The following is a 15,969-nucleotide window of genomic DNA, read 5'->3' on the forward strand; positions in this document are numbered from 1 at the left end:
ATTTTTTCAAATTGTTTTTGAAAATTTTTGTCATTTTTTGAGTTGTTTCAGACTTTGATGTCAAAAAAGCTCCTCTGGCATTTAATAATAGGTTATTGCATAGTTTCTTGTGGTAATGAATTGGTTTTAAACATTTTAACTTCATGAATTTTACCTTTTTTTAATTGTTTTTTTAACTTGTTTTTTTTCTTCAAATTTTCTGACATTTATTGTCATTATTCAAGTTTTCCAGCCCCAGGGGGCAAGAAGCCTCATCTAGGGTTTGCTAACAGTTTACTGAAAATATTTTTTGGCCATGGAATGGTATTCAACATTTTAATATCTTTTACCAATGTTTTGATAAAGTTGCAATTTTTTCTTTAAATTTTTGAAATTTTTTTTTTCAGTGGCCTGGGAACCTCCTATAGGGTTTGCTAGAATGTTACTACATAGTTTCTAGGGGCAATAAAATAGTTTCCATTTTTTAATTTTGCAATTGTAGGGAATTTTTTAAATAAACCTTACAATTTAAAATTTTTAAATGTTTTCAAATTGTTCGATTTTTTTGTCATTCTCTGAGTTTAACTATCTTTACTGGCTAACGAAACTTTTTAAATGTTGTAGACGGTTTGCAAAACAGAGTCAAAAAAATGTTTTGACCTTTTTATAGCCCTATTTTTAAAAATTTTCTTTAAATTTTCTCTTCTCAGTTCCTTGATGCATTTGTCATATTTGTCCAGTTCATCTACTTTTAGTGGCAGATTCATCTCTTTGAAGGTTTTTGCGTGAGTTAATCATTTTTTTGAAATGAGTCATATATGGCCTTCAAGTTAAAAGCTTCAAGGGTTTTAGCAATGATCGTTTTTTTTTGGTTAGTTTGTTTGATTCTTTTAGTTTCTCAACTTTTGAGATTTTGTCTTGTTGGCTGGGATTTTTCAATTGATCTGCTGGTCAGGTTCATTAGGTCTGTCTTTCATTCAATTACTTGGATTGTATTTCAGGACTTGTCCTGCTATGTTTTTTTTACTTCGTCGAATAAAAAAATGTTTCGCTTTACCTCATTTTGCCGCTTTTTCAACATTTTGCATGAAATCTTTTTAATAGCCGCCCTCATCTTCTCAGCCGGCTATTATTGCGCTCGTATTTTTTTTACTTCGTCAAACTTTTTTTCGCTTCACCATTTTGCCGCTTTTTCGACATTTTGCGTGAAATCTTTTTGACTTCTCTAGGCTAGTTTCTCTCTTCTCTCATTCTGCTAAAAATGATTTTGAACAGCAGTTGCTCAGCAAAGCAATTCAAAATGAACAGAGTCAGTATAAAAAATTGAAGTCAGAAGTAAAGACGGGATAAACCATAAAGCCCAATTTTAGATGCCCGCTATTTGAACGTCGTTCCTATAAGTCTTAGTTACCACCTCTAATGCTTATTGGTGTTGATAGTAGCCCCTGTAGCCTCTCTCCAAGAAACAGAAGTATGTTCAACTTCAAGTATGTTCTTTTTTTTAAATGGTTTTCTCAATTCACTCATAGTCCATTCTAGGTCTAGTTTTTCTGTTTAGTCAATGAAAATTCTTTGAATTGTACGTCAGGACTTGTCCTGATATGTTTTTTTTTACTTCGTCAAACTTTTTTTCGCTTTACCATTTTGCCGCTTTTTCGGCATTTTGCGTGAAATCTTTTTGACTTCTCTAGGCTAGTTTCTCTCTTCTCTCATTCTGCTAAAAGTGAATTTGAGCATCAGTTGCTAAGCAAAGCAATTCAAAATGAACAGAGTCGGTATAAAAAAATTGAAGTCAGAAATAGAAACGGGATAAACCCATAAAGCCCAATTTTAGATGCCCGCTATTTGAACGTCGTTCCTATAAGTCTTAGTTACCACCTCTAATGCTTATTGGTGTTGATAGTAGCCCCTGTAGCCTCTCTCCAAGAAACAGAAGTATGTTCAACTACGAAATGCCATCAAAATAAATCGGACTTAAAAAATATTTTTGTACAAAAATCTTTTTTTTTTCAATATATTCTATTCGTTCAATCCCAATCATGCTTATTGGAATCAACGGCGGCTATTTTCCGGCAATCTGCCGGGTATGTTTGACTTCTCTAGGCCAGTTTCTCTCTTCTCTCATTCTGCTAAAAGTGATTTTGAACATCAGTTGCTCAGCAAAGCAATTCAAAATGAACAGAGTCAGTATAAAAAATTGAAGTCAGAAGTAGAAACGGGATAAACCCATAAAGCCCAATTTTAGATGCCCGCTATTTGAACATCGTTCCTATAAGTCTTAGTTACCATCTCTAATGCTTATTGGTATTGATAGTAACCCTGTAGCCTCTCTCTAAGAAATAGAAGTATGCTCAAATACGAAATAAATATAATCCATCGAAATAAATCGGACTTAAAAAATGTTTTTGTACAAAAATCTTTTTTTCAATACCTTCTATTCTTTCAATCCCAATCATGCTTATTGGAATCAACGGCGGCTATTTTCCGGCAATCTGACGGGTATGTTTGGATCTTTTCCGTTTGTGCCCCCCAGCTTAGTGGGTGCATATTGTTTGCACCCCCAGACGCACGTGCCATATTTTTAAATAATGATTTACTATGTAATGACACGTTCTCTGTAATTGGGGTTGTATAACTTACTGGGGGCACAAACGGAAAAGATCCGCTTAATTAAATGCAAAATCTTTCATTCTATATAATTATCAAACCTACAGTAAAACTTTTTGGGTGCTGTTGTAGTCTTTGATGGATTTAGATCAAACGAAGGTTATATTAGGTTTTACGCTTGATTAATTGGTTTCAAATGAAGTCAACTGATCAGTCCATCATATAATCAAATTTAGTCGTTTGTCCCGTCATAATCTTACTTTCAATGCTTTTTTCGACTGAACGATTTGACTTTTAGTCAAGAGAAACGAGATTAATCGGTAAAATTCAAGAGCTTTAAGTTGGGTTAAAGCTCAATTGGAAGGGTTTGATTATTGTTAATTGCTCTCGAACAAAGTTTGAAGCAATTTATGTACTTATGTCTTTTTGCATGTCCTTCCTGCAAAAGTTTTGCTTGACCATTTTCTAAAATGTTCTTTTGATTTCATTTCTTGAGTGACTTTTTTACGTTTGACTTTTAAACTTTTTGATTGAAATTGCTCTCATTCAGAAATTAAAGATGTTGCTCAAATAAAAGCGGTTTCTGAACGTGATCCGTGTTACTTCGTCCAACGTTACTCGGTATATGTTTCTAACCCCTTGTAGCGAGGAATGTAACTCTATTGCTAACCTATTTTTTGTGCTTCAATTTTTGACCCCGATTTCATTGAAAAAATATTAGTGATATCATTTTATTGCCCATAAGTCAACTGAAAAGTACTTAAATAAAATTGATGTCATTTTACGTAGCTTCTATTGACCTTATTTAAAGCCTCCTTAGTGAATTTAGTCCCCCTCTTTTTTCGTGGTTAAGTGAGTTGGCCCTCATAAGAAATTTTATGCTCCACAATGATAATTGTTTTGACCTGTAATTCAGTAAGATAATAATACTAATAATAACCTACAAGGTACTTAAGTTCATTGATTAAACTACGCCACGAAATGCTTTACTAAGCTAATCTTGAACACTTTAATAGAAATTTTAACAAAATTTCAGTTTTCTCGTTAATTGCTCTTGGTAGAAATTTGAAGCAATTATTGTAAACGTGTTGGTCTTTTCTATGAAATTTTTGCTTAACAGTTTTGACTTTTCGAGTGACTTTTACGCCCTTGACTTTTTTGTTTTGCGTGATATGAGTTTCTTTCATTAACTAGAGGCAGCAGCTGAACTCAAGTGGCGTTAGTTCATTGTTAAAAGTCAGATGAGAAAGGGTCTAATTTGGTGTATTTTCACTTCAAATTTTATTAGTGGTTTTAGTGCTATATAATAACCTCTAACGACATCATTTTAAGTCCTTCTTAAGAATTAAGTCCCGCATTGAAGAAGGCTGTAATAAATTTGAGCTATCCTTAACCGTTCGAGAATAATTCTTTTACGTTAGTCAGTTATGTTTTTTTTTCTCGAACATTGGAATAAATAAACAATGAAAATTTTTGATTGACAATGTTTCTCCGTGGTTTAACATGTAAACCTTTGTGAAAGAAGGTCTTAATATATGAAAGTTCATATTGGAAATTGAAAAGATGTACTTTATTGAAAGTACTGATTTTGCTCCGTAGTTTCAATTGTTTTAACTTACTCCGAGAAACAGTTATAAAAGAAATCGTATTCATTGTTTCATAGCTACTCCTGAGCAGTGGAGTATATCGTTGGTTTTTTTGTTCTGATAAAAAAAAAATTGCTAAGTTTAGGTCGGTGCTTGTATTACTACTCGTCTTGATCAATTTTTTCTCTGGAAATTGGAATAATAAAAGTTCACTGTTAAAAGATAAAAAAGGGCCTAATTTGGTGTATTTTCACTCCAAATTTTATCAGCGGTTTTAGTGCTATATAATAACCTCTAACGACATCATTTTAAGTCCCTCTTAAGAATTAAGTCCCGCATTGAAGAAGGCTGTAATAAATTCGAGTTATCTTTAACCGTTTGAGAGTAATTCTTCTACGTTAGTCAGTTATGTTTTTTTCCGAACATGAGAATAAATAAACAATGACAATTTTTGATTGACAATGTTTCCATGGTTTAACATGTAAACCTTCGTGAAAGAAGGTCTTAATATATGAAAATTCATATTGAAAAATGAAAAGATGTACTTTATTGAAAGTACTGATTTTGCTCCGTAGTTTCAATTGTTTTAACTTACTCCGAGAAACGGTTATAAAAGAAATCGTTTTGATTGTTTCATAGCTACTCCTGAGCAGTGGAATATATCGTTGGTTTTTTTGTTCTGATAAAAAAAAATTTGCTAAGTGTAGGTCGGTGCTTGTATTACTACTCGTCTTGATCAATTTTTTCTCTGGAAATTGGAATAATAAAAGTTCACTGTTAAAAGATAAAAAAGGGCCTAATTTGGTGTATTTTCACTCCAAATTTTATCAGTGGTTTTAGTGCTATATAATAACTTCTAACGACATCATTTTAAGTCCCTCTTAAGAATTAAGTCCCGCATTGAAGAAGGCTGTAATAAATTCGAGCTATCCTTAACCGTTCGAGAGTAATTCTTCTACGTTAGTCAGTTATGTTTTTTTCTCGAACATGAGAATAAATAAACAATGAAAATTTTTGATTGACAATGATTCTCCGTGGTTTAACATGTAAACCTTTGTGAAAGAAGGTCCTAATATATGAAAATTGATATTGAAAAATGAAAAGATGTACTTTATTGAAAGTACTGATTTTGCTCCGTAGTTTCATTTGTTTTAACTTACTCCGAGAAACGGTTATAAAAGAAATCGTTTTGATTGTTTCATAGCTACTCCTGAGCAGTGGAATATATCGTTGGTTTTTTTGTTCTGATACAAAAATTTTGCTAAGTTTAGGTCGGTGCTTGTATTACTACTCGTCTTGATCAATTTTTTCTCTGGAAATTGGAATAATAAAAGTTCACTGTTAAAAGATAAATATGGGCCTAATTTGGTGTATTGTTAGTGGTTTTTTATTAGTGGTTTTAGTGCTATATAATAACCTCTAACGACATCATTTTAAGTCCTTCTTAAGAATTAAGTCCCGCATTGAAGAAGGCTGTAATAAATTTGAGCTATCCTTAACCGTTCGAGAGTAATTCTTTTACGTTAGTCAGTTATGTTTTTTTTCTCGAACATTGGAATAAATAAACAATGAAAATTTTTGATTGACAATGTTTCTCCCTAGTTTAACATGTAAACCTTCGTGAAAGAAGGTCTTAATATATGAAAATTCATATTGAAAAATGAAAAGATGTACTTTATTGAAAGTACTGTTTTTGCTCCGTAGTTTCAATTGTTTTAACTTACTCCGAGAAACAGTAATAAAAGAAATCGTATTCATTGTTTCATAGCTACTCCTGAGCAGTGGAGTATATCGTTGGTTTTTTTGTTCTGATAAAAAAAAATTGCTAAGTTTAGGTCGGTGCTTGTATTACTACTCGTCTTGATCAATTTTTTCTCTGGAAATTGGAATAATAAAAGTTCACTGTTAAAAGATAAAAAAGGGCCTAATTTGGTGTATTTTCACTCCAAATTTTATCAGCGGTTTTAGTGCTATATAATAACCTCTAACGACATCATTTTAAGTCCCTCTTAAGAATTAAGTCCCGCATTGAAGAAGGCTGTAATAAATTCGAGCTATCCTTAACCGTTCGAGAGTAATTCTTCTACGTTAGTCAGTTATGTTTTTTTCTCGAACATGAGAATAAATAAACAATGAAAATTTTTGATTGACAATGATTCTCCGTGGTTTAACATGTAAACCTTTGTGAAAGAAGGTCTTAATATATGAAAGTTCATATTGGAAATTGAAAAGATGTACTTTATTGAAAGTACTGATTTTGCTCCGTAGTTTTAATTGTTTTAACTTACTCCGAGAAACAGTTATAAAAGAAATCGTTTTGATTGTTTCATAGCTACTCCTGAGCAGTGGAATATGTCGGTTGTTTTTTTTTGTTCTAATACAAAAATTTTGCTAAGTTTAGGTCGGTGCTTGTATTACTACTCGTCTTGATCAATTTTTTCTCTGGAAATTGGAATAATAAAAGTTCACTGTTAAAAGATAAATAAGGGCCTAATTTGGTGTATTTTCACTCCAAATTTTATCAGTGGTTTTAGTGCTATATAATAACCTCTAACGACATCATTTTAAGTCCCTCTTAAGAATTAAGTCCCGCATTGAAGAAGGCTGTAATAAATTCGAGCTATCCTTAACCGTTCGAGAGTAATTCTTCTACGTTAGTCAGTTATGTTTTTTTCTCGAACATGAGAATAAATAAACAATGAAAATTTTTGATTGACAATGATACTCCGTGGTTTAACATGTAAACCTTTGTGAAAGAAGGTCTTAATATATGAAAATTGATATTGAAAAATGAAAAGATGTACTTTATTGAAAGTACTGATTTTGCTCCGTAGTTTCATTTGTTTTAACTTACTCCGAGAAACGGTTATAAAAGAAATCGTTTTGATTGTTTCATAGCTACTCCTGAGCAGTGGAATATATCGTTGGTTTTTTTTGTTCTGATACAAAAATTTTGCTAAGTTTAGGTCGGTGCTTGTATTACTACTCGTCTTGATCAATTTTTTCTCTGGAAATTGGAATAATAAAAGTTCACTGTTAAAAGATAAATAAGGGCCTAATTTGGTGTATTTTCACTCCAAATTTTATTAGTGGTTTTAGTGCTATATAATAACCTCTAACGACATCATTTTAAGTCCTTCTTAAGAATTAAGTCCCGCATTGAAGAAGGCTGTAATAAATTTGAGCTATCCTTAACCGTTCGAGAGTAATTCTTTTACGTTAGTCAGTTATGTTTTTTTCTCGAACATTGGAATAAATAAACAATGAAAATTTTTGATTGACAATGTTTCTCCGTAGTTTAACATGTAAACCTTCGTGAAAGAAGGTCTTAATATATGAAAATTCATATTGAAAAATGAAAAGATGTACTTTATTGAAAGTACTGTTTTTGCTCCGTAGTTTCAATTGTTTTAACTTACTCCGAGAAACAGTTATAAAAGAAATCGTATTCATTGTTTCATAGCTACTCCTGAGCAGTGGAGTATATCGGTGGTTTTTTTTGTTCTGATACAAAAATTTTGCTAAGTTTAGGTCGGTGCTTGTATCATTACTCGTCTTGATCAATTTTTTCTCTGGAAATTGGAATAATAAAAGTTCACTGTTAAAAGTCAGATTCCTAAGGGCCTAATTTGGTGTATTTTCACTCCAAATTTTATTAGTGGATTTAGTGCTATATAATAACCTCTAGCGACATCATTTTAAGTCCCTCTTAAGAATTAAGTCCCGCATTGAAGAAGGCTGTAATAAATTCGAGTTATCTTTTACCGTTTGAGAGTAATTCTTCTACGTTAGTCAGTTATGTTTAATTTTTCCGAACATGAGAATAAATAAACAATGAAAATTTTTGATTGACAATGTTTCCATGGTTTAACATGTAAACCTTCGTGAAATAAGGTCTTAATATATGAAAATTCATATTGAAAAATGAAATGATGTACTTTATTGAAAGTACTGATTTTGCTCCGTAGTTTCAATTGTTTTAACTTACTCCGAGAAACGGTTATAAAAGAAATCGTTTTGATTGTTTCATAGCTACTCCTGAGCAGTGGAATATATCGTTGGTTTTTTTGTTCTGATAAAAAAAATTTGCTAAGTGTAGGTCGGTGCTTGTATTACTACTCGTCTTGATCAATTTTTTCTCTGGAAATTGGAATAATAAAAGTTCACTGTTAAAAGATTAAAAAAGGGCCTAATTTGGTGTATTTTCACTCCAAATTTTATCAGCGGTTTTAGTGCTATATAATAACCTCTAACGACATCATTTTAAGTCCCTCTTAAGAATTAAGTCCCGCATTGAAGAAGGCTGTAATAAATTCGAGCTATCCTTAACCGTTCGAGAGTAATTCTTCTACGTTAGTCAGTTATGTTTTTTTCTCGAACATGAGAATAAATAAACAATGAAAATTTTTGATTGACAATGATTCTCCGTGGTTTAACATGTAAACCTTTGTGAAAGAAGGTCTTAATATATGAAAATTGATATTGAAAAATCAAAAGAATTACTTTATTGAAAGTACTGATTTTGCTCCGTAGTTTCATTTGTTTTAACTTACTCCGAGAAACGGTTATAAAAGAAATCGTTTTGATTGTTTCATAGCTACTCATGAGCAGTGGAATATATCGTTGGTTTTTTTGTTCTGATACAAAAATTTTGCTAAGTTTAGGTCGGTGCTTGTATTACTACTCGTCTTGATCAATTTTTTCTCTGGAAATTGGAATAATAAAAGTTCACTGTTAAAAGATAAATAAGGGCCTAATTTGGTGTATTTTCACTCCAAATTTTATTAGTGGGTTTAGTGCTATATAATAACCTCTAACGACATCATTTTAAGTCCTTCTTAAGAATTAAGTCCCGCATTGAAGAAGGCTGTAATAAATTTGAGCTATCCTTAACCGTTCGAGAATAATTCTTTTACGTTAGTCAGTTATGTTTTTTTTCTCGAACATTGGAATAAATAAACAATGAAAATTTTTGATTGACAATGTTTCTCCGTGGTTTAACATGTAAACCTTTGTGAAAGAAGGTCTTAATATATGAAAGTTCATATTGGAAATTGAAAAGATGTACTTTATTGAAAGTACTGATTTTGCTCCGTAGTTTCAATTGTTTTAACTTACTCCGAGAAACAGTTATAAAAGAAATCGTTTTGATTGTTTCATAGCTACTCCTGAGCAGTGGAATATGTCGGTTGTTTTTTTTGTTCTAATACAAAAATTTTGCTAAGTTTAGGTCGGTGCTTGTATTACTACTCGTCTTGATCAATTTTTTCTCTGGAAATTGGAATAATAAAAGTTCACTGTTAAAAGATAAATAAGGGCCTAATTTGGTGTATTTTCACTCCAAATTTTGTTAGTGGTTTTAGTGCTATATAATAACCTCTAACGACATCATTTTAAGTCCCTCTTAAGAATTAAGTCCCGCATTGAAGAAGGCTGTAATAAATTCAAGCTATTCTTAACCGTTCGAGAGTACTTCTTCTACGTTAGTCAGTTATGTTTTTTCTCGAGCATTGGAATAAATAAACAATGAAAATTTTTGATTGACAATGTTTCTGCGTGGTTTAACATGTAAACCTTTGTGAAAGAAGGTCTTAATATATGAAAATTCATATTGAAAATTGAAAAGATGTACTTTATTGAAAGTACTGATTTTGCTCCGTTGTTTCAGTTGTTTTAACTTACTCCGAGAAACAGTTATAAAAGAAATCGTTTTGATTGTTTCATAGCTACTCCTGAGCAGTGGAATATGTCGGTGGTTTTTTTTGTTTTAATACAAAAATTTTGCTAAGTTTAGGTCGGTGCTTGTATTACTACTCGTCTTGATCAGTTTTTTCTCTGGAAATTGGAAATTGGAATAATAAAAGTTCAGTGTTAAAAGTCAGATAAATAAGGGCCTAATTTGGTGTATTTTCACTCCAAATTTTATCAGTGTTTTTAGTGCTATATAATAACCTCTAAGGACATCTTTTTAAGCCCCTCTTAAGAATTTAGTCCGTCATTGAAGAAGGCTGCAATAAATTCGAGCTATCCTTAACTGTTCGAGAGCAATTCTTTGGATGTTAGTCAGTTGTTTTTCTTCTCCGAGAAACAGTAATAAAAATAAGTTGTTGAACTGAAGTCGTTTCGATTGTTTCATACCTACTCCTGAGCAGTGGAAAATATCGTTGGAGTTTTTTGTTGTAATGCAAAAATGTTGCTGTTTAGGTCGGTGCTTGTATTACTACTCGTCTTCGTCACTTTTTTCTTTGGAAATTGAAATTTAAGAGAACAACGCATATGGACAAATGTTGCGAAACCAATTAATCTACGGGTTTCTAAAGCTCGGCCGAAAGTTATTAATATTTTAATCACAAAAATTTATTATGTTCCTTATATATTTTAACTTTTTAATACTGGTTATATCATTCAATTAATGCGTGCAGCAACATCAGTAACTCCGTTTAATTTAGTTTTACTGATTATATAGTAAAATTGCTTATGTTTTTATGGTTTAATTTTTATTCTCGAAAATGTCGCGAAAGGGAAAAAAACAGTCATGTGCGAATCTGAAGATGGAATGTTTGTACTAAATTTGAGATGACAGCTTCTTGAATCAGACACGTCTGTTAAGGTTATGCCAGCCGCAATGAAGAAGTACGCTGCGTCATCAGAGGAACCCAAAGACCTGCCATCTAAGACACAGATGCTAAAGTTGCTGGCTGAGTTGAGTACCCACTCAAGCAGTGAACAAGTCACGCTGGTAACCATCCAGTATCTCTTCCAAGTACTTCTGGTTAGTGAATACCCTCAATAAGTAAACAATTTAAGTTGATTTCTTAATCACATTTTTTAATGAAATCCGATGAGAAGGTGAACTTACCCAGGTCTCGGCAAAAACATTTTCGAATAATATCTAATTCAAATTAATTGCGTGTTTTTGCAGAATAATGGTTATCAAAAAAAATGAATACATTGGTAATATAACGAATACAAGCCGTTGAATTAAATACGGATTATAGATGGGGAGTTTTAAAAAAGTAATTGCTAGTGTGCACTATCAACCTACCTACCCAGAAATGGAATATTTCTTTTGATTGAAGTTGATCACCATCTGATTAGTAAATATGAGGTTTTTTGGTATGCTGTGCATTGATTCTGCTATTGCTTAGGACTTGATGCCGATTCCACCCGAGGCCTTGGCGAGTGGAGATGACGCATTTTCTGATGTTGCCACGAGTGACCTGAGTGCAGTGGAGTGTGCAATCTACGCTTTCCACCTCCTGTCCGCATCACACAAGGTTTGCTTCGCTGTTCTTGTATCAATCAAGTTGTTGCATATATTTCGCGAAACTGCGAGAAATGCCATGTTAATGCCCAGTATTAACTTCTCCATTATATTGTAAAGTGCATGCCCTGTTTTGTTGATTGTGTATCACTTTGTAATGTGATAAGGTTATTGAAAGTCATGTAAGAAGAGAATTGAGTTGTAACTTTTGATGTCATGAAACCAAACAAGTAAACGAAGCAATTGAAACTTGAAATAATGAGAACAAAAGAGACATGATACGACAAAGAAGGAAGGATAGACAACGTCGTGATCATATTGGCGCTTCGATGATTTCCACCAACAAATGAAGCAAGTTTACCTCAAGGAGATGAGACAGCAAGGAAGTGGTCCTTCATGAATGTGTAATAGGAGTGCTACAACTGTTGGTAACGAGTCAATTTTTTTCTTGGTCAACGTCAACTCTGTGAGTACAAAATATTGAAAATAACAGTCGGGAAGTAGTCAAATGGTTTGCTCGTATTCAAGGTCAGGAGGAAGCATCATTTTGAGAGTTGAAAGCCGTTCTCTACGGTAAACTATCAAATAAGCTTCGGGGCCTATTGTAAGTTGGTAGTGGTTTAAAAAAAACGAATTGACGGATAGACAATTCAAATATTGGGTTGAGGAACTATATGCCAAATTGAACACCGTTTTTTAGTTTGAATTTTCGAGAAAAGCTAGGGTACAAAAACAAGCTCTTATTGGTGACATAATTTTGTAGTTGTTGTCATTAAAAAAAATATATTTGAACTATTCGGGTCCTGTGAAGTTTTTTCAAAGACTACAATACCAAGACGAGCATGATGTTTCTTTGGAACCAGTCTTGCACCGCTCCCCTTCGACCCAGCTGCCATCGCCAGCTCCAGTAGGCGCCTCCTACTGACTTCATTGACACTTAGTCGTGTCATAGCTCCATCAGTCGTGCGCCAACGCACTCCATCACCCAAGCTGCCATCGCCAGCTCCAGTAGGCGCCTCCTACTGACTTCATTGACACTTAGTCGTGTCATAGCTCCATCCGTGCGCCAACGCACTCCATCACCCAAGCTGCCATCGCCAGCTCCAGTAGGCGCCTCCTACTAACTTCATTGACACTTAGTCGTGTCATAGCTCCATCAGCCGTGCGCCAACGCACTCCATCACCCCAGCTGCCATCGCCAGCTCCAGTAGGCGCCTCCTACTGACTTCATTGACACTTAGTCGTGTCATAGTTCCATCAGCCGTGCGCCAACGCACTCCATCACCTCAGCTGCCATCGCCAGCCACAGTAGGCGCCTCCTACTGACTTCATTGACACTTAGTCGTGTCAAAGCTCCATCAGCCGTGCGCCAACGCACTCCATCACCCCAGCTGCCATCGCCAGCTCCAGTAGGCTCCTCCTACTGACTTCATTGACACTTAGTCGTGTCATAGCTCCATCAGCCGTGCGCCAACGCACTCCATCACTCCAGCTGCCATCGCCAGCTCCAGTAGGCGCCTCCTACTGACTTCATTGACACTTAGTCGTGTCATAGCTCCATCAGCCGTGCGCCAACGCACTCCATCACCCCAGCTGCCATCGCCAGCTCCATTGGGCGCCTCCTACTGACTTTATTGACACTTACTCGTGTCATAGCTCCATCAGCCGTGCGCCAACGCACTCCTTCACCCCAGCTGCCATCGCCAGCTCCAGTAGGCACCTCTTACTGACTTGATTGACACTTGGTTGTGTCATAGCTCCATCAGCCGTGCGCCAACGCACTCCATCACCTCAGCTGCCATCGCCAGCCACAGTAGGCGCCTCCTACTGACTTCATTGACACTTAGTCGTGTCAAAGCTCCATCAGCCGTGTGCCAACGCACTCCATCACCCCAGCTGCCATCGCCAGCTCCAGTAGGCGCCTCCTACTGACTTCATTGACACTTAGTCGTGTCATAGCTCAATCAGCCGTGCGCCAACGCACTCCATCACTCCAGCTGCCATCGCCAGCTCCAGTAGGCGCCTCCTACTGACTTCATTGACTCTTAGTCGTGTCAAAGCTCCATCAGCCGTGCGCCAACGCACTCCATCACCCTAGCTGCCATCGCCAGCTCCAGTAGGCTCCTCCTACTGACTTCATTGACACTTAGTCGTGTCATAGCTCCATCAGCCGTGCGCCAACGGACTCCATCACTCCAGCTGCCATCGCCAGCTCCAGTAGGCGCCTCCTACTGACTTCATTGACACTTAGTCGTGTCATAGCTCCATCAGCCGTGCGCCAACGCACTCCATCACCCCAGCTGCCATCGCCAGCTCCATTGGGCGCCTCCTACTGACTTATTGACACTTACTCGTGTCATAGCTCCATCAGCCGTGCGCCAACGCATTCCTTCACCCCAGCTGCCATCGCCAGCTCCAGTAGGCACCTCTTACTGACTTGATTGACACTTGGTTGTGTCATAGCTCCATCAGCCGTGCGCCAACGCACTCCATCACCTCAGCTGCCATCGCCAGCCACAGTAGGCGCCTCCTACTGACTTCCTTGACACTTAGTCGTGTCAAAGCTCCATCAGCCGTGCGCCAACGCACTCCATCACCCCAGCTGCCATCGCCAGCTCCAGTAGGCGCCTCCTACTGACTTCATTGACACTTAGTCGTGTCATAGCTCCATCAGCCGTCCGCCAACGCACTCCATCACTCCAGCTGCCATCGCCAGCTCCAGTAGGCGCCTCCTACTGACTTCATTGACACTAAGTCGTGTCATAGCTCCATCAGCCGTGCGCCAACGCACTCCTTCACCCCAGCTGCCATCGCCAGCTCCAGTAGGCACCTCTTACTGACTTGATTGACACTTGGTTGTGTCATAGCTCCATCAGCCGTGCGCCAACGCACTCCATCACCTCAGCTGCCATCGCCAGCCACAGTAGGCGCCTCCTACTGACTTCATTGACACTTAGTCGTGTCAAAGCTCCATCAGCCGTGCGTCAACGCACTCCATCACCCCAGCTGCCATCGTCAGCTCCAGTAGGTGCCTCCTACTGACTTTATTGACACTTAGTCGTGTCATAGCTCCATCAGCCGTGCGCCAACGCACTCCATCACTCCAGCTGCCATCGCCAGCTCCAGTAGGCGCCTCCTACTGACTTCATTGACGCTTAGTCGTGTCATAGCTCCATCAGCCGTGCGCCAACGCACTCCATCACCCCGGCTGCCATCGCCAGCTCTATTGGGCGCCTCCTACTGAATTTATTGACACTTAGTCGTGTTATAGCTCCATCAGCCGTGCGCCAACGCACTTCATCACCCCGGCTGCCATCGCCAGCTCCATTGGGCGCCTCCTACTGACTTTATTGACACTTAGTCGTGTTATAGCTCCATCAGCCGTGCGCCAACGCACTCCCACACCACTGCTGCCCTCGCCAGCCCCAGTAGGTACCTCGTATTATACTTTTTCACACTTCGAAGTACCACTGCTTACAGTCCTTGCACTCAAACACATCATCTGTAAGTGCGTGTTTCTATAGTTACCGTCAATTAGCTCGAAAGTCAAAAGCGTTCAACAGGAAAATGAAAGGACGAAAACAGTCAATCGCCGGCACTATACGGCTCTTCTATAGAAAGCTAAATACGATCGAGGAATTGAAAAATGAGATAGAGGCTCAAGTAAGTAATAACACTGAAATAGAAATTGTTTCTTTAACGCATGAAGAGTTTAAACGTCTTATGCGAGAAATCGAAAATATAGTTGATGAGTTAACGGAATCAGACAATCAGGACGCTGAAGGCCCTTTGGCAGAAGCTGATCAACTCATTCGATCGAAGATGGAAGTAGCCCAAAAAGTGAAGCGACACGAAATGCTCCGCCGAACTCTTACTTCTCGTCCAAACAGTGCAGCCTCTACTCAAAGCAATCGAACAACAGCCTCCACAGTAGTTGAGACAAACGCAAGAAATTCAAGGGAGCTCACCAATAGCGACACAACTGGAATTCACATCAGTGAGCCAATTGATGACGAACCTTCAAATACTGAATCATATTTAGCTGAAAGTTCCGAAACTTCTACAGATCAAATTTCAATAACAGCTCCAAATCAGCAGGAAAATTCTGAACCGGTCTTCAGTAGTAGACTACACGAACAAAATGTAACTCCAAATATGGTCCTACAGAGCCCTGCTTCACAGCAAACTGTAATGACCAGTACAATTGTCAATCAGGATGCAACATTACAAAGATCTCTTGAGAGTGGAAACTATTTCTTTTCTGAAAATACGACGAACATCCACAATTTGCCAACATGCATTACAAGTTTTGTTCATGGACCTGACACAGTTCAAACTACTATGCTACACCCCCAACAAGGTTCAGTTGCTTGTTCGTCGAGACCTTACTATAACCCTACACCATGGTCAATATCATCATCATGTAATCAATGGCCTACAGCATTCGCCTCCTCGGCAATCAGCAATCAATATGTTCAAGCACCTGTTAACTACGAATTACCAGTTTCTGTGTCTCAGCAAAACCATCCAGTC

The 15,969-nt window shown here is 37.0% G+C and overlaps 1 protein-coding gene across 1 annotated transcript in view; it reads left to right on the forward strand.

Moving 5' to 3' along the window:
* LOC142343283 (apoptosis inhibitor 5-like) overlaps window positions 1-15,969 on the forward strand; it is a 283,681-nt gene that overhangs the window by 255,540 nt on the left and 12,172 nt on the right. Inside the window, exons 7-8 of the mRNA XM_075395078.1 lie at window positions 10,783-10,944; window positions 11,321-11,449. Of these exons, the coding sequence (XP_075251193.1) occupies window positions 10,783-10,944; window positions 11,321-11,449 (291 nt within the window). The remainder of the gene's footprint in view (window positions 1-10,782; window positions 10,945-11,320; window positions 11,450-15,969) is intronic.

The sequence above is a fragment of the Convolutriloba macropyga genome, chromosome 7 (genome assembly GCF_964194025.1).
Source record: "Convolutriloba macropyga chromosome 7, txConMacr16.3, whole genome shotgun sequence".
NCBI classification, from domain to species: domain Eukaryota; kingdom Metazoa; phylum Xenacoelomorpha; order Acoela; family Convolutidae; genus Convolutriloba; species Convolutriloba macropyga.